Genomic DNA, 23,902 nt, shown 5'->3' on the forward strand with positions numbered 1-23,902 from the left:
GCGAAGCCACGCCCCAGACTCCTCAGTGCTCTACCCAGGGGAACCTAAGATCCTGCATGGGCAGCCCTGCTGAATGTTTGTCTTGTTAAAGGAACCCAGAGCCCAAACTCGCCAGGGATTTTCAACTAGAAGGAAAACTCTAGAATGTGGATAATCTCCTTTTCTGTTTTCCTGGAAAATTGAAATGTTTCTTCCTATTAAGGATTAAGGCTTATAACTAATCTCTGTTTGCCATCATTTCTGGAAATCTTGGCTCAGAAGTTCTATGTGCTAGCAATAAACAGGAAACGGCTATCGTGGACACCTGCAGGGCCTATTTTAGTAACTGGTTACTGCTGCTACTCTCTCTTGCACTGAGGTCCCAGAAGTTCCCTGGCAGCACTCAAAGCCAAGAAACATGTGCAAGGGAAGGGCACCATGTTTACCCTTGCTGAAAACTTCTTAGCTGTATCTGGGCCATTGTTACGAGAGAATGTGTGTGTTGGGGGTGGTGAGGGTGGAGGTGGAGAGTGTATATACGTATGTGTGTCTGTCTGACTGTCTATCTTTGTCTCTGGGTTCATGTTTCATGGGCCAGCAACAGCAGACTCCCAGTTCTTAGCCTTTTTTTACCAGGCCCATATTCTGAAGGATGACCATGATGCCTCTGCTTATGAGAACTCTATTCCTTGAAACATTGAGGTTAGCACTTGCAAACCTTCTCTGGTTTTATTTGGAACACAAGGGGAATAAATGGATGTGCAGAAAGGGTACCAACAACAATAGCAAAAACCTTGGTCTTTGCCACGTAGAGTATGTGCTAGCCCCTCTTCTAGCCTATGGGGATTACAGCTGTGGCACAGTGGTCCCTATTTTACATTAGCAACAGCCCTTTCACAAATGCATTGTAGACGTAGCTTAGTGTAAGAATTGCACTATATATTAAGGATTGCCAGGACATAGATTGTTTGGGGGATTTCAGGGCCAGGTCTCTCCTGGTAACTCGAACCACAGAAAGCTCCCAAGGATAAGTATGGGTGTTCTTGTTTTGAGGTGTTTATACTTGTCAGCCCTTTGTATGGTTATCAAGACCATGAATCACATTCTGTTTGTGCTCTTTGTTTCTGTACCAGGTCCAGACTGAGGTTCTCATCCAGTAAAATTGCTCCAGCGCTGAATACGACTGAAGCTCATGAGAAGATTCTCTATTGTCTCCAGGAAGGCAATGTGGTAAGAAGTTCCTAGAGAACTGCTAAAATTAACAGCTGGGGTATTGATCCTGCAATTATAGGCAGTTGAAACTTTCTCCAAATTCAGAAAGGAGTTAGGACTTAGTAAAGGACTTAGCCAACGTCTGGAGTGGTACCTGTTTTGTTTTGTTTTTTTTTGAGGAAGATTAGCCCTGAGCTAACATCCACCGCCAATCTTGCTCTTTTTGCTAAGGAAGATTGGCCCTGAGCTAAAGTCCATGCCATCTTCCTCTATTTTATATGTGTGATGCTTGCCACAGCGTGGCTTGATAAGCAGTGCTAGGTCTGTGCCCGGGATCTGAACTGGCGAACCCTGGGCTGCTGAAGTGGAGTGCACGAACTTAACCACTGTGCCACCAGGCCAGCCCCTGGATCTCCAATTTTTATTCTGAAAGTATTTTCTTTGAGTGGTTTGGAATTTCTACTAGTTCTGGGTTGGCAAATTGGCTTCTAAGGGGTCGTGGGTTTGGGATAATGGATGACAGAATGAGAAAGAAAGCCACTTCCTGGAAGAGAACACATGACCCAAAACTGTTTGTGGCAGGTGAGACTACAAAGGCACTGTTTTATTTACAACCTGGGTAAAAGGTAAAAACTTTCCAAAGGTGGTCACAGGGTCAGTTGAGTTCCTCACGATACTTTCACAGGGAAGGAACGGGGAAGACGTAAAGTGCTGCGATTGCTCTCCTGCTTTCTGCATCTTTATGTTATGTGCCACTGGCTCTTTCTTCAGGAGTCAGAGACCCTATCCATGGCTGGGATGGAATCTTTTATTGAAAAACAGACAAAGCTACTAGAAATGCAGCCAGCGGAAACCCCAGAGAAGGATCCTGAACAAATACCCCAAGGATGTGTGGGTGGTTACTTGTCAGATGCAGCTGTGCCAGCCCAAGACCTCAGCCACGGAGATCCAGGTAAGTGACAACATCCTTGCTCCCACAGAGAAGGGAGCCAGGGTAGCATCCATTTGAGACTTATCATAGTTGGGATTCATAGCTTTAATTTCTCTTCTGTTCAGCTAATCAAGCCATGTGTTAAACACCAGTGTCTGAAGTCCTGTGCTGAGTGCTGGGATACCAAAGATACACATAGTCCCCAGAACTGAGTCATGCAGAGGAGCAGGGCGTGAAAACAGGGAGTTCCAATCCAGCAAGATAAGATCCATGCTTATAATACCATTTGCTTATTTAAGATATTTTTTGGCATGATTTGGCATATCTTTGGATTACTCCCTTTATCTAGAAACTTTCTTCCCTTAGTGTCTGTGGTACCACTTTCTTGGTTTTCTTTCTGCCTCTCTTGTGGTCTCTTCTCACTTCCCTTTGTTGGCTCCCTTATTGGCCTTCCGGAGCTCTATTTTTGGCTGTCTGTTCTTTGCACACTCGCCCTGTGTGATCTCATCTGTACTATTGGCTTCAACTCTAACACATGTGCTGATGATGCCTAAATTGGATGTTGTATTTCCAATTGCCTTTCGGAAATCTCCACTTAGATATACCACAGGGCAGCTGAAGTACAACATGTGCAAAATGGAATTCATCTTTTTCCATGGATATGTTCCCTCTGTTTTATTTACTGCCATGGCAAATGACACCACCTAGTTACCCAAGGTAGAGCAAGGAGGGAGAAGAAGAGAGGACACTGCTTTCTCCTTGTAAGCATTTGAGGCAGGGTGGGTTTGCTTCCCAGAAGTGCAGGTGTTTTAAACAGAGGAAAAATTAGGAACCCTGGATATTGGTATGTTTGCTGAGCTAGGACTTATCAGAAAAAAGCTTTTCAATTCCATCAAGACAAAGGTTCCCGCTGAAAATAAAAGATCACAAAATCTTGGGTTCAGAAAGAAAAAAAGGGCTGATTTCACCATTCTCTCTCAGGTGCGCATGAACAGTCACCTGACCTCTGCTCTATAGACCTCACCTTAACTGTGTGAAAAAGGGAGTTTACAACCCCATCTCTTCACACTTCTCTCACTGGCTAAGTGAAGTATTATGACAGCAAAATGTCAGAGAACTATAAGAAATTATAAATAAGATGGGATGGGTAAAGCAGTATACTTCTAGCCAAAAATCAAGCCTGTAAATTTTGAACATCATATCTCTAAAGCCCTTCTTCTAACCCTGAGAGACTCAAAATGTTCATCATATGATAGGAAATTTACCATTTTCTTCAAAAGGACTTGGTGCCTTGTTTGCCTTCTTATTTTTTACTGCTATGACTAATTGTCACCACATGGTGGCAGCTCTAGGTAAATGCTGAACCTGAGTTATTGAATTGAGGAGGGTGACTAAGGCTCAGGATGATGCTGTTTCCCAAGGAACTGAATATCCCATCTTTGAGCAAATGACTAGAAAGCAAACATATCAGCTCCCATGTCACCTTGAAATACAGTGCAGGAAAAAGAAAATCTATATTAGATGAGATTAAGATGAAAGTAGGATTCATTTCTAGCAGATTCATCCAAATCTGAAGTCATTCATTTTCCAGAGGAACCCTTAAGGGAAGACTGCTTGGGCAAGCTGGCCCAGAGAATACCCAGTGGTCCTAGACTAATAAAATTATTGTTGATGATTACTTATAATTTTAATCACAGTAGTAGCACCAGATAGCTGAGATTCCATCTGGAACATTGTGTATTCCTTGGGAGGTCTCCTAAGAAGCAAATCAGAGGTGACCTGGGACCCCCTGAGCAGGGTTAGAGAACAGATGCTTCCATCCATAAAATACATCTGTTCAGAAGACTTCAGTTTAGCATGGATATAAGCTCATTTGTGGCCTTTCCAGTCTTCAAAATAGGAAAGAAATCAGTAATTGTCATGACATTTTACCAGAGGCGTAGTGCTCTTCTAGAACCACGTTATCTCAAAATCAAACTGAAGCCTCCTGGATCACAAACCAACATCTCTGTGTAATGGAGATGCTTTCAAAGCAACTCTTTTGGGAAAATGAATCCCAAATCTTCCTCCAGATCTGCTGCCCACAACATTTCCATGATGGCTTGTGGAGGCAAGTGGAATGTAAGGATGGAAGAGACTGGGCCTTGCCAGTTCCAGTTAGTCACCAGTTGTGAGCACTTACTTGGAACAAAATATGTTCAACTCCTTGGGGAAATTACAAAAGAAACAAAAGCTAGGTATGCAAAATCTTTTAGAAGATAAAAAATATTTATTAAGTGACTAAGGAACATAAAAAAATTATAAAGAAATACAGAGCCTATCACTGAACTTTTTAGATATTATGTAAACATCTGTTGATTTGAGTACAAAAATACAAGATGATTGATGAAAAGGTAGAAAAGACCCAGTGCACTGTAATATATTCCTCAAGTATGTATCTTTTCTGAGTTACTTTTGATGCCTTTTCATTCCACAGGAACAGAGACAGAATTAGCTGACACAGCCCTGGATCTGCTCCTCTTGCTACTAATGGAACAGTGGAAATGGCTCTGTACGGAAAACATGCAGAAAGTTCTCCGTCTTATCTTTGGGACCCTGATTCAGAGGTAAAGACCACTAAGTTCTCCTTCACGTTAGACTCTCAAATTGGACAGGACTTGGATGTGATGCTGCATTCTCCGCTAGAAAGGGACAGTGTAGAATCCAGGCAACCTGTGGCCTTAAGGAAAGATGGAGTGTCGTTATAGGGGTACAGGGATGAAGACTGCCTGGAAAGTATCGGAAAGCTTTTATTAATTGCCTTGTTGTGTAAAGTTTGAATGGGTCTGCTTCTGTCAGACTTCTGGCAGAATCCACTGAGTTACAGACACTGCTGTGATCCTAAAATGCTTCACCTAAACTCTTCCTACTCTGGAATCAGTTCTCTACCAGTTATACCTCTAAGCCGTATACCTTTCACCTTATTACAGCAGACATGTTTTCGTAACTAACACTATATGGTCACTCTGATGATACACATTGAGAAAGACAAGGAGAAAAACAGATCAATGCTCCCAAAATATAGATTGTTTTCTCTGAAAGGGGTGTAGATATTCACAACTGAAGAAGTACTGACTGACACAGGCTGGTAAGAAATGGAAGGATACTTGGATTTGAAACTTGGATTTTATAATTCGGCTTTGTGATCCCAACGCTACTTGCATCTCCTGAAAGAGTTGTACATAGATGGAGTTTTTAGCTGCTGACTTCCTAACCGTGAAACTGATACAAGCTTTGCTAAACTGAGGAAGGCCAGAGATACTCTCTCTGAACCAGACAGACACACATAGTACTTGAGCTTTGGCCACTCTTGTTTTGATCTCTCATAAGACATCCTGGCAGATCCCAAAGTAAGAAGCAGCCAAACGCTGACCTCTTCTGTTAGCATGTGGTTCGTGCTAACAGGTCACTTCAAAAATAAAAACTTCTTTTAAAAAAGAATTATGTATCTATTCTACAAGTAGAAAGTCCATTAACAGCAAGCAATTAAATCTCCCTTCCCACACTCAGAGTTACATAGCGTCAGGGAAGCTTAATAAGCTTTAATCATAAACAGACAAAGTGCAAGAAGAGGATGTATCTTTATATTTGTTGAGTGCTTATCATATGCCAGCACCTAGCCTGTTTATGTATATTTTCTTACAGCCACCAGGTGAGGTTGGTGACCCATTTTATGCAGTAAGAAAATAGAGCTTGGCAAGGTCAACTAACATGCCCAAGGTCACATTAATGATACACCTGGAATTTAAGCTGAATGTATACGGTTCCAAAGCCAATGTGCTTTTTCCTACATTTTATAGCCTGAAGACTGGTCTCCAAGAGAAACCCACACAGAAAATGCTGACCATTCTGTATGCCTTAGGTTTTCCCCCTTGTCCCTCCTCCATACTCACCTCTGCTACTAGAGTGCTTTTTTCTGAAAAGCAAATATGAACATGTATTCTGTACTTAATATCTTTCAATGATATCCTCTTGCCTACAGAAGTGATTTTTCCAGTAGGTTACCCAGAGTTCTAGGATTCCACAGAGGTGCTTCAGAAGCCAGCTTAGAAGCTAAGGGGAAAACTAAGTGGTCCATGATCCAATCAAACCAGTTCCACTTTGATCAGTTTAATAGACTGGGGATCTAGGTAAGGTTTTGTTTGAAAAAGGGCTCCACTGTGTTTAAAATATATGCTTATTTACTATATTAAAATTCCAACTCCTTTCTTATGTGGCATGATCTGGTCCCAGCCTTATTTCCAGTTCTTCCCCATGCAAACCAACCGTTGTGGCCTAAACATTCTGCAGACTCTCTTCCTTCAGGCCTTTGCTCTTTCCCTTGTCTCTGCCTGAAGTGTCTTGCTCTACTCATTGATCTCCTGCTCTGTGTGTCTCGGACTTCCCTCTTCTTGTCTGCTTGGCCTATTGCTAAATGTTTTCAAAAAGTTAGCATTACATGTCATTTATTTTGTGAAACTTTCTATGGCATCCTTTCCCACTTTCCCCCAGAACTGAGGAGCCCTCTACTCTCAAAGTTTTGATAATTCTTATCGCAGTAAATTAGAGAGATGATCTACTTTCCCTAAACTAGTGGTTCTCAACTGAGGGGCAGTTTTCTCCTAGGTGTATTTGGCAATATCTGGAGACATTCTTGGTTGTCACAACTGGGAAGGTAGGCAGGAAGCTATTTCATCTAGTGGGTAGAGGCCAGGGATGCTGCTAAACATCCTATACTACATAGGACAGCACCCTCCTCATCCCAAACAACAATGAATTATCCTGCCCAAAATGTCAGTAGTGCAGAGGGTGAGAAACCTTGCCCTGCAGTATCAGTTCTTTAAGGGCCAGAGCCAGCTTTATAAACCCAGCAACTTAGACAGGGCCATAGAAGATGCTCATTAAATATTGGATGAAAGAATAAACATTTCCCTTCTCAATGCCTTCATACTTGAAAGTATACTCTTATGTTTTATTCAGTCACTTGTGAATGTTGCTAATTGAACCTTCATTTCTCTTCACCCTCTGTTAGGCTTCTTTTTGCTGATCTTCTAAGTGTTTTCAAAAAAAATGGGAAGATTCTAAAACTAACTAGTGTGTAATAATTGATTACTTCTTTCTCCTCTAAGTTATTTACTTGATGAATTTGTTTCAGAAAATAGGAAATTATTCAGTAGGAATGGAGAAGTATAGATGAGTCAGGAGAAATTCAAAAAAGATTGAGATTCATATATAAAAGAGGTCAGAAGTTGTTTTCCTAAAGTTTGACTAACTCAGAATATTAAAGGGCTTGGGCTAGTACCACATAAAGGAGAGAGAAGTATATTTTTGGAATTACAGGAAGATCATTGAAGTAGTATTTTACATAGCTAGGGTTCTTGGAGATCTAAAACAGGAAAATTAAATACAAAGGAATTGCAGGCTGTGAGAATTCCAACCTGTTTGATGAGATAAATTCTCTAGTAATAGAGAAGAGATAAGAATAAAATGGAGTGAATGGGGTGTAAAGAAGTAAATATATTATGCACTCTAGTTTAAGCTGTTTCTTAGCTTGACTGGTAGAAATGTGTCCAGGCTATTTTGTAGCAGTCATGCCACATCAACTTAAAAAAGTCTTCTCTCTATCCAACTGGGGAATTGTTTTGGTGTTATTCCTGTACTCATTGAAAAAATATTAAGGGCTGATACGTAGTGAACAAAACAGACAACAGTCTCTACGCTGACATCTTTTATAATTTAGTGGGGTTGAGAACTGAGGGCCTTATCTGTGATCACAAAGCTAATGTTTGGTGGAGCCAGAAGTCAAACCCAGGTGTTCCACAGCCCAAGTTCTCATCTGCTACAATATACTACCACTATGCTGTATTTAATCTCTCTGGGCTTTGGTTTCCTGATCTGCAAAATAGGAATAACAATGACATCTATCTCTAGGTATCTAGGTGTGTAGAACGTGTCCAGTAAATGTTAAGTCTTAATATTTGCTCTTCAGAAAAAGAGTAGGATAAAAAGTATGTTCTGTTTCTAGTTCCTCCAGCTGGTGGCCCCAAATTCTCTCCATTTTTTATGCCTTGAGGATGCCCTACCCTATACCAGTCTCCTGCAGCTACCACAATCCTATTGTGCCTGTCTCTCTGAGTTACACAGAATAGAGTTTCTAAACAGTAAAGGCTTTGTGAGTCCTTTCAAGGTGACTGTGTACCGTAGGGCTCATTTGTTAAAGCCACAACCAGAGCATCCACATGTCTTACATCAGGAAGCAGACCACCTGGGTCTCTTTCCAGCACAGACAAGCATAGGTTAAGTACAGAGTTCAGTCGTATTTTCCAGGTTTAATGGTGCTCCTGGTTACATGGGTGGGGAGAGCTACTGGAATGAAGTAGTGCCTTTCCTCATGAGAAGAGCTTTGGGTCAGGCTAAGTTCCTCACATTTCCATCCCCCTTCCCTGACATTTCCACTAGAACCACACCTCTGGTTGGCTGGGTGGATAGCTGTCTGGTGAATGGAAACGAGCAAAACCCACATGTAGATCATGCCATAAACAAAATCAGGGAGAAAGCTTACAGCTGAATTTCCCTTGACTTTCTTTCCTTTTCACTTTTTTTTAATGGGGTGGCATCTCTATTTGTTAAAGCGGGGAAATTTTTAATATATTTAATGCATTTGAATGAAACCAATATGAATGTCGTGTAAGAACAGAATTTTGTGGCTAGTTACTTTTGGAACACTGTGTAATTGTGGTCTTTTACCTTTGTTCATCCTAGATATTTCCAGGTGATGATATTTTGTACTTGTTCAGTTGTCTCATATCCCTTCCTGTCAAAAAGTTCTTACTTATATCTAATGAAACTTTATCCTTAAGTCCATTTTGTTTTGTATTAGCTGCTATGGAAATAGGAACACAGGTGGTTGACACCTCCTCACCCTAACCCTCCACAGAGTAGAATTAAATGGAGTCTTATCTTTCCCTGTTCAAGGCCTTTCATCTTTCCCTGTAAGTCATTATTTCCATCTTTTTAATGATAATCTTGGCCCTCTTCTCAAATATCTTGTGCTGGGTTCACAGTGTTCTTAAAGTTTTTTTAAGATAGGAATCAATAAGTCATGGGTATCTGGAGAAAAATCCCAATTCGCCCTCCAGAGACTCAAAGGATCTGATGCCTGTGGCCCAAGGTCTCTTACCAGCAAGTTCCCGTGTGAACGGTACACATGGAAAAGATGGGGCTTATTTTAGGTTTTAGAGTGTAGGCATTGATTATCTTATCAGCTTCAGGATATTTACCGTGCAGCAAACATTGATAGTTGACTTTGTGCAGACACTGTGCTGAACACTAACTCCAAGCATATTGTATCATTAGTCCCCTCAAAAGCCCTGTAAAAGAGGTGTTATGAACGCAGTTTCAAAGAGGAGGGAAGCTAAGGCTTACAGAGAACTGATTATTTAATCAAGATCACGGTGCTAATAAGTACCACAGGCAGAATCTGAACCCAGGTTTGTCTGATTTTCAGCTGTAATAACTCTAACCCTCAGGATAAGACTTTTGCCCTGTGATTTGGAGGGATAAAAGCCATCCCCAAAATCTTTGACTCCGAAAAGTATACATTCCCCAAGAGGAGATGATCGTTTAGTTTGTAAAATCCAAGCCTCACTTCCATGTACGCAAACTCACATGTAACACAAAGGGCACTGCAACATCCTGAAGTCAGCCATGTTACTTGTCCCCTGGGCAGCTTGAATTTTTTATTTTTAAAAAGAAGTTCATGCCGTGCTACATTCTTTGGCTTTATTTGCTTTGGTAAACAAATACGCTGGAATTTGATATCTCCCCAAAGCTGCAGCACCTCCTCACTCCACCTTCCTCTGCTACCCCCCTAAAGAGGTGTGGCATTGTCCCAGCCCAGTTCAGTGTTGACCTCTCTGAGACTGTCTCCACTGCTGCCCAGGAGGCAGCATGCTTGTTCTCTCTCTGAAACCACAAGTATCTAAGCTGTATCCTTTTGCCGAGTACTTGGGCTCTGTTTCTTTAAGTTCTGCACTTTAAAGAGAAGAATAGTTGATACTGATGCCACAGGTAGCTACTGCTGCTGCTGTAGTTATCTTGAACACACTGCAATTTGGGCATCGGGAATGATACAGCCACCTAGATTTAGATGCATCTCCTTCTTAAATGTCATTTTCCAAACTCCAGCATTATCATCTCCAAGAAGATCATTTAATTTCGTCTGCTTTCAGCTTTGTTTACTCTACTTGCTACCTTAAAAGACTTATATACAAACTATCTTGGACGCCTGGGACTTCTGCCAAATCACAAGCGTGCACTCTCTTGCTCTTGCGTGCTCTTTCTCTCTCTCTAGCCTGCAACAAAAAAAAGAGAGAGTAAATTCAACCTCATGACCCCTCCTTCTAAGCCAAGGTTGGAAGAGCCAGGCTTCATAAATCTCCCTTGATTGTTGATGGTGTGGAGCGAGTGGGGGAGGGGAGATGAAGAGAAGTTAGATGCCCAAAAAAGGCATTGTTAAGTCAAAGGGAAGTCTTGCACGCATGCGCGCCTGACCTCGTATGTCAGCTTCTGTGCTGGGAACATCCAATTATGTAAAAAGGAGTACTCCTTATTTGGAATTAGAGACAAAGGGAGGGGAAGAGGCGTGGGGTTATAGCAGTCTAAGCCAAGGAGTGAATCCAGCCTCTCTAAACTGTTCATGTCCGAAAACAGAAGAAACTTGACAGTATCCCTGCATGCATCAGAATCAGGTTTAGGAAACTGGACAAGTACGCAGGTGTAGATGGGGTTGGAGGGAAAGAAGAGAGATGTACTGTGCTCCATTGATGGTAGAAGCTTTTGGGCAGGAAGACCCAGCCAAGGTAAGGGGTGAGATGATTATGGAGTCCTGATGTAGAGTGAAGGAATGAGAAGAAGCTGGATCAGTTCCATGCCTGGATGCCCAGAGCAATGCCACAATAAAAATATGAGCCAGGCTAGCAGTAGAGTACACGAATGCCACGTCCCGTGGCTCTGCCCTCCCCGTGGCCCCGAAGATGGCATCAGACTCTGTGTCAAAAGGGCAGCAGACACATTCCTGGCATCTGCGTCAGGATTTCTTAAAGAGTGAGTGTGTATGTGTGTGTGTTTAGGGCATGTGGGAATGGAATAGCATGGCAAGAAGAGTAGGGAAAAAAGAAGAAGGTTCTGTGATCTGTGGGCAAAGGAGAGTAGAAAAGTATGTGAAGTCAGGATATAGTATATAGAGAGGAAGAGGAAAAGAAAGAATGTGTCAAGTTTAAGGAGTCCAACAAGGAGTGGACCCAGGAGAAAATTAAATGGCAACCTTATGCCAGGCCAGGGAATTATTTTCTTAGAAAAGAGGTTTCTCTACAAACTGTCTCCCAGGAAAGGTTGGAGGAAGGTTTGTGGACAGAGTGTGGTGCCGTTGGAGAGTGCTGCACTATGAGGTGGAACCATTCATCTTCCTTAAAGACAATTGTGAATGGATGACTACAAACTTTTTTGCTGCCACTATTCTCTTAGGTCACTCCAGAATGTTAGGTGTTCTCTGGGTAGAGTCCATTCAAGGACCTCTTTCTCGGTGGGCATATCTAAGTAGCAGATGGCTAAAGGGTCTTTCTGACATTGGTTACATCTTAAGGGAAACTCCAGGCCTGCCACCAAAAGGGCACACGCAATTGCAGCAGGAAAGGAACTGACATTAAATACTAACTATTCCAGCTAAGCAGCTATGTACTCTGTACACTAATGTGCAGTGCAGTTCTGAGATAGACAGATATTCAGATTGAATAACCTTCTCAGAATCATAGAGCTAGTAAGTACCACACTCAAGATTTCACTTAAGTCATCCTGGCCTCAAAGCCCAGGCACTTTCTGCTACTCCATGCTGCCTCCCCACTGTGCAAGCTTTCTCGCAAAGCACTGGTCACTAGAATTGGCCTCACTTGAAAGTCCCTGTGCCTTAGTCCCATCTAATCTCTCTTGCTTTCCGTCCAATTGGCCTCAGGGACACATGTATATAATGGTAGCATATAAATTCATTTCAATCTGCATATTCTGATTTTATTCTTAAAGCACTCTTAGATCAAAGACTGTATAATCTCCTTTAGGTATCTCTATTCTACATCCTATTACCAGTCAGAAAAAGATTATCAGAGTTAAGATTTAGAGTTTCTCAGGAAACACAATTTACAGTTTCTTTCTTTGCCCCTAAACTTCTCAGAAAATCATCTCAAACTAAGTTTTCGTATTTTCCTGTCAGATTATTTACTGGCCCTCTGATTATCGACTCAGGCTGTTTTTAGAGATGCTGAAATTAATTTTTTGTAGTGATGTGCTTTGTTCAGGTTGTGTTGTGCTTCCTTGGGGAAAAGGAAAGCTGCTTGTCCCACGCTTCTTCCACAAGACCTTGACAAAAGGAAGCTCTTGACTTCTATAGACTGGGCCCGAATGGGCCCCAACAGTCTCTCCTAATATATGAGTGGCCTCCCTGTCATATTTCTTAGGTGTCACTTATTCTACACCCATCTTAGGATAAAGACATCATGCCTTCCCTGTCATGTACTGTTAGTTTCTGCTTGAATACATCTTATGGTTATAACAGGTAGGTGGTAGCTTACTGGTTATGTGCCTGCGCACAGGTGTTCTTGCACTTCTGTGTGTGATGCACGTTCTTAAATTCTCATACACTCTAACAGAGATACAGAATTGATCGTTGTAACAGTTAAGAAACAAACAGAATATTGTGAGGTATTTAAACCTTAGAACCTTTTTTTCAGATCAAATTATTGGCATCTCTTGCCCATCTGTAACTGCAAATAGGAATCCAAGACAGTTTTTGAGGGCTGTTTCAGACTGTAAGCATCTTATCTTATTCACCATTCTATTGTAAGCACCTAGCTCTATGCATGGAAGGCACTTAAATTTGTGTCAAATGAATGGACCTCACATGCCATTCCAATTTAATCTGTCCCTCTGCTTATCACTAGTGAGAACCTGAGGAGTTCCTCAGCAGTGCTGGGGGACAAGAAAGACAGATGTAAGCTGTCTCTCTCACATCCCTCCCCAAGCTCTTTAAAGGACAACTCCAATTTCCAGAGCTGTGGTTGGGCCTGAGCAAAGAGATTTTTCCCTTGAGCCCTTTAGGCCATCTCCCATTCTGGTGGCACTCTCGTTTCCAAAAGAACACAGTGCCACCTGCCGTCGTGGGCCACACACTGTGAGTCCCGGTCTAAGCTTGCCCTCTCTGGAAGCGTCTCATCACAGATGTGCCTTCTCAACCTCTGTCCTTCCACATGGTGAAGTAAGAATTTGGGCTTTGAATTCAAACAGATCCGAATTCAGATTCTGCTTTGAAGCTTACTATTTGTGTGACTTAAAATAAGTCACTTAACTTCCCTTTGCCTCAGTTAGGTAATAACGTTGCCTAGCTCATGAAGTTGGTTGGAGGATAAGAGATAATAAACGAAAGTCTCTTGTTGCATGCCTGGCTCATGGTAGCACTCAATAAATGTGAATTCTCATCCGTCTTTACAAGCTCCATATTCCTTTTCCTTGGGAACTCTTATTTGCTAGGGTGGTAACACATCTGATGTAGAGTAGATAATATATTTACATTTTAATTGTTTTTTGTAGAGGTCTTTATAGTGAGCTTGCTTTGTGATCTGTTAAAAGAAAAGACTCTAAGAAACAGAAAGTCGTTTCTGCATCCTTCAAATCAAGGTCTCTTCCTTCATATTATGTTATCTATCTCTGCACTCCATCGTATCTTACTCACGTACTTACTTAAAATCTCCCCCAGTCATATCCAGAGCAGAAACTTGCGGTTTCTTTAGAACCAGGGAACTACCCCTTAACCCAGTATTCCCAACCCTCTTCCTTTGCTTTCTAGGAAACTAATTTTATTTAGTTCTTGTTATGGTGACCTCTTTACACATAATTTTTGAAAAGTCTGTGTAAGATTTGATGCCTGTGTGTACTTATTAATTCTCCCGACCTAGTGTGGCATTGTTTCTAATTTAACGCCCTTTCAGCCTAAGACAAAACTCATATGAATCAGTTAGAAATATTGAACAATATGAGGTATAGATCATAAATACAGTAAAAAAAATCAGAAGGATTCTTGGGAGTAAGTGTTAGGTAGGCTTTATAGAAGAAAATAAGTGTTTAAAGCTAGACCTTGTAAGATAGGTATCCTTTACACTGGTTTAGGGGAAAGAATATTTCAGGCACTGAAACATTCTTAAAGAGGGAAAGGTGCATTATTTCTACTTTTAAATAAAACGTAAACTTTAAACATACTTTGAATATTTTCAACCAGCCCCTTAATGAGTGTGTGTGCGCGCCCACAAGACAGAGAGAGAGATCCTTTTGTTTTATTTGAATACATTATGGAAAGCCACCAGGCTTTTGCTGCTTGGGGGAGTTAGGACAGGGATTCTCCCTCTGGGCACCAGGTGGCGCTGCAGGTTAAACAATACCCCTTCACCTTTGAAGGGGCCGTGTTTATTTTGCAGTTATGTATAGGTCTTTGCCGTGATGGTGATAGTAATCGAAACCATTCACTGTCTTGCTCCATGATTCAGAGGCTGCTTATCTACCCTTTCCTTCGTGCCACTGACTTTTAGACGAGCCCAGTTTCTTTCATCTTTCACCCTTCTTTCCTCTGTTCTGATTGGTCTTCAGCATACACTTGCTTCTCTGACCAGTATATGCCGCCAGAAGTTGCCCCTTTGAGTGCATTCCACTCCTCAAGGACTCAGGGCTGGAGCTGATTCATTGCGAACACTTTTGACCCAGGAACCCAAAGGGAACCAGAAAGTCTACGTTGGTGAAACCAGCGAGACATCTGAAGTTGAAAAATTTTGTCAGTTCTTTCTATAAGCTAATTGGTCCTATATTCAAAGCCTTTTTGGATACCAGAGTATTAGATACACACCTCACTGCAGTAGAGATTGTCACCGCCAGATTGCACTGATATTGGGAATCTTATCAACCTGTTAAGTAATCAAGGGCATTTTCTCTTGCTTTCAGCCATGGATGGAGATCATTTGGCTCTTTCCTTATGAACTTGGTTTTGGAGACATAGCCACATGTTAATGCTTCAGTTTTGATTTCTGTCTTTAGACGTGGACATTAGACATAGACTTCACCGAGTGCCCTCTGGAGGAACAGGCCTGTTTGGTACTGGAGCAGGGAGGGAGTAGGGGTGAATTGGCAGGAAATATACCTTAATCTAGTGCCGATGTAATTATGGCACCAAAGGTGGTCTTGAGGGGACCTTAGCCCCCCCTCCATAAACATATAATCTATGTAAACATGGTATGCTAGCTGTGTAAATACAGCTTCAAAATTAGTTCCTCAGCCACCCACTCTTCTCTCCCTCTTGTTTTCTAACCACGAGTGGTACCCCTAAAGTCACTGCTAATGTGAAGATTCTGGAGTTGCCACTGCTTTGTCCTATATCCTTAGTATCATAATAGACAGCCTTCTATTTGGAAAGGATTTAAAATTCCACCTGTAGACAGGAAACTGCAAACAAATACCTTTGGACAGCTCTTCTACCCCAAGGTGATTCTGTTTGTTATAGTCACTTCTCCTTCTTCCCATACTCCTCCCAGTGTTTTTCTTGCTTTCTTAACTTCGACGTCTGCTTCTAATGTTTATCCTTTGTTCTCTTCAAGGCTAGTTTTATCCAACTTACTCTAGCCATTTTCACAGCATAATTTTGAACCCTGCCATGTCTGCTTACTTAGCTACAATCCCTAATTCTTCCAAATCACAGCTGAGCCTACTCTGATTCTGTGGTCTCTAGTATTTGTAGAAGTTGGGAGTCAGCCCCATCACGTAGAGCACGTACTTATCACTTCTCCCTTCTCTAGTCCTCCCTCCTTCCTCCTCTCCTCTAGTGGTGATTTTTGCCCAGAGCAGAGCCTGGAGATCTCCCTGTGGGATAAAGGCACTGGGAGAAACAGGGGGTCTGGTTATCAAGACAGCCACTAAATTCCTGCCTTCTGCCCTCCTTTGTGTCTTGCTTTTCTTCCCAGTGCTCCAGCTCTAAGTGTTTCTCTCCGTGCTCTGCCCCCTACCAACATTCTTCTGAGTGGGTAGCCATTTTAATCAGCCTTCCTCTTCTTCACTCGCCTCCCTGCCCTAGGCACTGAGAAGGGAGAGGGTCAGGGTAACTACCTGGTGACTGAGAATGAGCCAGGCTCTGGACCAAGGAAAGAGAGGCATTCTGGCTTCTGCAGTCTCTGCAATGAAAGTTTCATTATTTAATATATGGAGGTCTAGTTTTAAGAAGGATTTTGAACTATAGTCATCAAATTACCCATAACCTCATGGGGTCTCTCCCCAGTCTTTTTAAACACAGTACAAAAATGGTTCACTGCTCTAATATTTATATCCCTGAGCCTTCTAGGAGGAAAGAAATTTTTAGAAAAGGGAAAACCAATGCATGAAATACAAAGGATTTTGCCATCATTTAGTTCCTTGGACCTGGTAGACTTTTTTAAGAGGATCCAGAGGAGTGTCTCTCTGACACATGGACAAACGCACAAGCACTTTCAAAAATGCTTTCATTTTTCTCATTTGATCTTGATAACTTTGTGAAGAAAGAAAGGCAAGAATTAGTCCATTTTATTAAGAAGGAAGCCAGAACTCAGTGTTTATTCAACTTTTAAGTGGTCAGGCCAGGCTGAAACCTGTTTGTGGCTTTTCAGTGTTATTTTCACTCATTACATCATACTGTGTGAGGCCTTTGTGACTCTTCTGACTACTGGGTTTATCTTTTCCCCAGGATGTGAACTAGTTTTATGCCCAACATTGGGGTGAAATTGTGATGGCTTCTTCCTGACAGTGGAATCTCTCTGGCTTGGAGCAGAGACATTTCCTGTTCCAGAGACTCTGAAGGAGTTGCTGGTTGTGAGAAAGATGTCCTGCTGCTGCTTTTACATGGGTCAGACGAACAGCAGGCAGTCACCCAAAAAGCATGACTTTGATTTTGCCTAGCTTGAAAGCCTGTCAGCCTTGACTTTTCAGAGCTATATTGCAGTGCCTTGATAGCAACATACTATGGGGCTGAGAAAAGTCGATCTGAAGGTCTTCAGAGGTACACTAGATTTATGTAATAAGCTTTCAAATTGGAATCCTACGGGTGTCACAATACTCAAATCTAGGACAAATTTCTGGAGATCTCCCTTTGCAATCAGTCTCATTGATCCCATGAACATAGAACCCTCAGGTGTCTCCTCCTCATTCTGTATTTGTTAGAATGGTAACCTGGCCTTTGCTTTTGGTCATTTTTTTGCCCAAACATTCTGCTACCTTCTTTTCTTCTTACTAGTTTCTTGTAATGGGTTGGAACAGAAGCTGCTCCATCCATCAGGGGCACTTCCCAGAATACAAGCGTGGCTCTCAGTCCTCATAACTCCTTTGCTTTTGTTTGACTTTCAGTCCCTTCTATCCTCTGGGCCTATTTGCCAGGAAAACTGACGAAGACGTAGGCTGCTGGCAGCTGTCTCTCTCCTCTAGGGTTTATAGAGTGTGCCAGATATGAGGCATAGCTGACCCCCTCCCTTGCCTTCCACTCCTCTTCCCTTCCAGGGGAACGCATAACCAGGAGTGAATTGCCTGGATTATTCATGATGAATTCTTAATTCCAGCTCAGCTGACTTATTACCCAGTATACGTCTTACAACATCCACCCTGCGGCTGGTGTATTGGCACAGTTTAATTTTAATATTAGCTTAAATAAAAGATTATTAGGAAAATAAATCTGCCAAATGTTTATATAAATACATATAAAATGCAAATACAAAGGATTTCTAGATTGTACACTCTTTTTTTAATCTCTTATTGTCCTCCTCTATACGTGTGAATGTTTAAGCTCTCTCTACTCTTCTGCTGCTTTAAGTATTGGGGTGTTTGCTTTCCGCAGAGCTTATTTTGAGCTGTGTGCCATGCTTTTAAGACGAGTGTTTGTCCCACATAACGGCATTAATTCGTTCAGTAACTAATGTTTATTGGTTACCCACTCTGTGTCAGACACTATGTTAAGTAATCAAAATACAGAAAACTCCCCAAATTCGTACCCTAGGAAGTTTAATCTGCAGTTGGAGGTGCAGTCTTATAAATAAGGAGTTAGAACATATAGTTAGGACTTTTAAAAGAACTCTATGTGTGATTCAGAGAAGGGGCTAAGTAATCAGAGGTCAGGGAAGGCTTACAGAGGAGTTGACATCTGAGAGGATTTAAAGGATGAAGGGAAGTTGAGAACAGACGCTGGAAAACAGAGCGTTGAAGGCAGAGCAGTAAAACAATATGGCATGTTTGTGGTACTCAAAGAAGTCAGGTATGATTAGGAATACATGATGAGCAACAAGAGTGGCCAAAGATTACAGTGACAAGTTTAACAGGTGCCAACTTATATAGACCCCTTGTGAGTCATTCAGAGAACATAGTTTGTCCCCCATTTCAGGGGAAACCATTTACAAAATTTAAACAGATGGTGACATGATCAACTTTGTAATTTATAAAAATCACTTAAGTAGTGCTGTGGAGGATTAATTGAAAGCGCTAAAGTTAGAACCAGGGAGACAAATTAGGAAAGAGTTGAACTGATAGAAATGAAAGGTAATGAGGAGCTACACTAAGATCATTGCTGTAGAGATGGCAAAAGAGTGATGAACTCATGAGATATTGAGGTGGTGGGATCAACTAGCGTTGTTTTTGTTGTTAGTACCATCAAGTAGATTCTGACTCCTAGTGACCCTGTGTGTCCAGCAGAGCGGAACCCTGTCTGGTCTTTTCTCGCCATCCTCTCTCCTTCCAGTGCTGTATCAGACAATGCTCCAGTGCTATTCATAGGGCTTTCATGGCCAATTATTTCGGAAGTGGGTGGCCAGGTCCTTTTTCCTAGTCTGTCTAGTCTGGAAGCTCTGCTAAAACCTGTCCACCATGGGTACCCTGTTGGTATTTGAATACTGGTGGCATAGCTTTCAGCATCTGGGCAACATGCAGCCACCACAGTATGACAGCCAACAGATAGTGACGTGATTCCCTGATCAGGAAACTAACCTGTACTGCAGCAGTGAGAGTGCCGAATCTGAACCATGATGCTATAGTATAACTGGTTATGTTGAGAAAGTATTTATTCAACAAGAATTGGTCTGGTGTTTGCTAGGCCATTTAATTTCTATTTTCTCCATCAAGGAAAATGGTCTAACAAGAAGAATTGAGCAAGCATGATTAAATTAGAATTGAAGACTAGGATGGGAATGAAAATAGTAACAAGAGAACATATAACCTCTTTTAAAGCCCATGTACCCCACCCCGATGAATTATATTCCATGGAACTGAAATAATTTATATTTTTTGCTGACAATCTAAGATCATTAAGAATATTGCCATATGGAGATGTGTTGGCTTGGAAATGGACAAATTCTTGCCTTTTAAAAAATGGATACAGGGCCGGGCCTGTGGTGTGGTGAAGTGTGTGCACTCCACTTCAGTAGCCCAGGGTTCACAGGTTCACGTCCTGGGCACAGACCTAGCGTTGCTCGTCCAACCAAGCTGTGGCAGCATCCCAAAAAAATAGAGGAAGATTGGCATAGATGTTAGCTCAGTAACAATCTTCCTCAAGCAAAAAGAGGAAGATTGGCAACAGATTTTAGTTCAGGGCCAGTTTTTCTCACCAAAAATAAAAGGATACAGATTATTGATCATTACATTCATCTCTGGAAATTTCTGAAGCACATTATTAAATAGATGTTTTGCGAACACTGGGCAGGGAAACAATGAGCCCTAGAAACCAGTATCTGTTCAGTGGGAACGTGCACTGTCTGATTAGTATGGTTTCTTTCTTTAGCAGGATTATTAGACCATTAAATAAAAGGAATGCAGCAGTCATTACATTGTATGTGGATTTCAACAAGCTTTTGCCATATTTTCATAGTATCCATATGGACAAAAATGGATGTACATGGCCTAGACTGTAGTACTTTTAAGTGATTCATGGCTAGTTGAGTATTGTTAACCCAATGTTACCGAGCAGTGGGCTTGCTTTGCTTGCCACAATCTGAGGCAGTTAACCACAAAGAGTTAGAGATCGAGAAAGGAAGCTTTTATTCAATTAGCCAGTGTAATCTGAAGATGGCAGACTAATGTCTCAAAAAACCATCCTAAAGAATCACAGAATCTCGAGAGAGTTATATAGGGAAAATGGGCAGTAAGGAGGGGGTGTAGAAATGTCAGCCTTCAAGCATGATGGACTCCGGGGTCCTTCATTGTTCTTTTCTTCTGTCAGTGATGAGGAACATCCTACAGGTGTTCCTTATTCCTGGAGGCCTTCTTGTTCCTTGGAAAAATTTGTTGACATTGTTAAGGGCAAAGCTATCAGAGTACCTCAGCAGGGGTATGTGCACAGGATCAGGGCTGTAAAATCATGAAAGCATATAATAATTTTTAATAATTTCTTGCTAGAAGGGTTTTAACTAGGAAAGGGTCATTTGGTGTGACCAGATGGCCTCACTTATGTTCACTTATACCAAGAGTGTCTAATACATGGATGTCAACCTGGAGGAAAGTTTCTATGATAGAATGTTGCTCTTGTTCTTATTCTGTTCAATGTTTCATCAGTAAATTTGTAACTAACTCTAATCTCAGAGGTATAATTAATACTTTGGAAGACAAAAATCAAGATTCAAAAAGATTTAGAAAGATTAAACTGATAGTCTAAAACCAACAAGATGAAAATTAATAGAAACAAATATTATAACTCATAATTTAGATTTTTTTTTTTTGAGGAAAATTAACCCTGAGCTAACATCCACCACCAGTCCTCCTCTTTTTGCTGAGGAAGACTGGCCCTGAGCTAACATCCGTGCCCGTCTTCCTCTACCTTATATGTGGGACGCCTGCCACAGCATGGCTTGGCAAGTGGTATATAGGTCCGCACCTGGGATCCAAACTGGCAATCCCCAGGCCACCAAAGTGGAATGTGTGAACTTAACTGCTGCACCACCAGGCTAGCCTCAGAATTCAGATTTTTAAAATATTGCACAGGTATAGAAGGGTAATACTGGACTTAACAGAGGGGCGTGTGATTTTTTGTTGAAGTCCATATGTGGACTTAGGGTTCTAGTTGACTGCAAATTCAATATGAGTCAGTGCTTTGATGTGCGTACCCAAAAAGCCAACACAGTCTTCAACTACATTAATAGAAGTATAGTGTCTGGATCAAGGAAGGTACTAATCCTCTGCATTCTTTGCTGATCAGGGCACATCTGGAGGTTGTGTTTGGTTCTGAGCACTCCATTTTGAGAGAGAATAACAAAGCAGCACACAAGTAGAAGATGGAACCAGGATGAGGAATGGTTCATTTCTCTCCATTCATCAGGCATTTATTGAGTGTATTCTGTGGGCTCCACTTTGAGGTTGGTAGAATCAAGGATGTAGAGCTTGTAGAAGAGACTTAGGGGAGACGTAGTAGTTGAATTTAAAAATGCAAAGTGTTGTCTTTGGGGAGAGAGATTTGACTTAGTAACTTTAATACCTTCTGTTAACTCCAGAGGAAGAAGTAGGAGCAATGATTAGAAGTACAAGGAGACAGATTTTCAGTGCCAATATTTAAGAAGCATGTCTAATGAATTGAAATTAGCCTTTTCAGGAATTAAGCAACTTTCCCAATGTCACATTCCTAATTGGTGGCAGACCTAAGATAAAAGCCCCACTTTCTGGATTCACAGGCCAGAACCCTTGGCTATGCCATGACATTACCCAAGGATTGGGAGGAGGTTAGACAGGCGTACCAGCTTTCCTTCCAACTCTGAAGTTGTGTGTTCCTATAAGCCTCTCACTATGAAGTGCCCCTTTCTGGTTCCCAGTGTTCCCATGTGTGAATTGCTGAGATTGGAATAGATAACCTCTAAGGTTCAACAGATGATTTCTTTAACTCCTTTCCTTGAGTAAGAATGCTTCAACTCTTAATGCATATTAATTTTATCTCTGTAACTTGTCCACCCCTAATGAAAAACAAGAACTGTTTGTGGCTGATATAAAAATATGGAACTCAGATTCTTAAGTTGTGGTGTATAGTGTTTAGTTTTCCCTTGAAGCACATGTTTTAAAGATGTGGATCCATGATTTAAAATATGAAAGCAAAAATCAAAGAAGAAATTGTGTAGACTCTGTAAGCCGTTTTAGATTTCACAATAGTCATTGGGAGAAAGAGACAGGAGTTTCTTGCCCTTGAGGTTCATTTCCTCCACATTCTTTTCCCAACACGGGACAGGAAAGGATGGTGACCCAGATACACAGTCAGAGGGCAACAATGCTGAACTTTCTCAGACACCGCTGACTATCCTGGGTCTAGCTAGTTTTAGGACTGAGAAGCCTAGAGCTGAGAGCTGACAGGGAGGAACTGTCTGTAAACACATGAAGGGGCCATGGCAGGAAGGCGGAGGCCTGGGAAAGGAATCAGAGGGAAGAGAAGTATTACATTTATCAGGTGTGAAATTGGCAAAAGCTCTTGTTTAATGGGAAATGCCCTGGATCCACCATCACTGTTGAGATCTCCTTTCTCTTCAGCCTGTAGATTGGGACGACTGATTGAACGAACAAATGCTCATAGTAATGTGCTAGGACTGTAGGTACAGAACACAGTGTTCATGGTTTATGCCATTATAAACATTTTACTGGGTGCTTGGGGGTGGGTGGAGGTAGGGATGTTTCCAGGCGGCTAAAAATGTGGCTTTGGCTTTTCCCCGCTTCTCTTAGAACTCCTAATTCTTTATACTATATTACCATTTTTCAAACTTCTGAAAAACTTTAATCCACAGTAAGAAATACATTTTATATCATGACCCACTATGAACACACACAGGCACACATACACACGTGCCCAAATACACTTCTGATATATCCATATATACATACACATATGAGACAGAAGGGTCCCAAACCATAAGGTGCATTTTTATATTTTCTATTCTAATCTGTTTTCTGTTTAGATGTTTTTAAATATTGTCGCAAGCCACAAAGCTGATTACATGGCCTCTGATGCTGTTCAGCCCACAATTTGAAAAATACTGTGCTGCGTCTACCAGTTTTAAAATGATAGTGAAAGTGGCCTGACACATTGTATCCAAAAGACCCTAAGTCTAAGGTAGTGATTCTCAACTGGGAGCAATTTTGTCCCTCAGAGGACGTGTGGCAATGTCTGGAGACATTTTTGATAGTCACAGCTGGTATCTAGGGGGATAAGGAATGCTGCTAAACATTTTACAATGCACAGGACAGCCCTCCACAACAAAAAATTAGTGCAAAACGTCAGTAGTGCCAAGATTGGAAAACCCTGCTCTAAGGTTAATAAAATGTGTTGACACTTCCGGTCTACTGTAAATCTATTTAGAATGATAGAAGCTTGAACCTGGTCTTCCTTTTCTCTCTCTTTTCCTTTGAACTGTATTTGTGTGGTAAGATGAGGTTGGAGCATAATCACCCTTGAGTGGTCTGCAGAGGTACAGCCCAGTGGTTAAGAAGGGTATAAGAAATGAGTCTGTTCTTTTCTTCCATTTAGACTGCACCAGACATTTTTTTTATAATATTCTTTATTGCTCTTATGAATATTTTCTGTATTATGATTTCACTATCCTCCTCCCTGATCCTCCCCATTAAGCCATTCAGGACTCTTCCTCCTCAGCCGTAGCAGCTTTCTTAGAAGACAACGAAGGGAATTGGGCTAACTAGATTTGACATGGT

General features: G+C 41.5%; 1 protein-coding gene across 4 annotated transcripts in view; it reads left to right on the forward strand.

Annotated features, from left to right (window-relative positions):
- SNX19 (sorting nexin 19) overlaps window positions 1-23,902 on the forward strand; it is a 40,230-nt gene that overhangs the window by 8,283 nt on the left and 8,045 nt on the right. For 3 of the 4 annotated variants that reach the window (XM_014858525.3, XM_014858526.3, XM_070489911.1), the window contains 3 exons: window positions 1,113-1,209; window positions 1,963-2,143; window positions 4,599-4,728. In XM_014858525.3, coding sequence (XP_014714011.2) covers window positions 1,113-1,209; window positions 1,963-2,143; window positions 4,599-4,728 — 408 coding nt within the window. Of the gene's footprint in view, window positions 1-529; window positions 682-1,112; window positions 1,210-1,962; window positions 2,144-4,598; window positions 4,729-23,902 lie in introns of those variants that run through there. The other variant, XM_044753801.2, reaches the window with a different exon arrangement.

The sequence above is a fragment of the Equus asinus genome, chromosome 20 (assembly GCF_041296235.1).
Source record: "Equus asinus isolate D_3611 breed Donkey chromosome 20, EquAss-T2T_v2, whole genome shotgun sequence".
Lineage (NCBI taxonomy): Eukaryota > Metazoa > Chordata > Mammalia > Perissodactyla > Equidae > Equus > Equus asinus.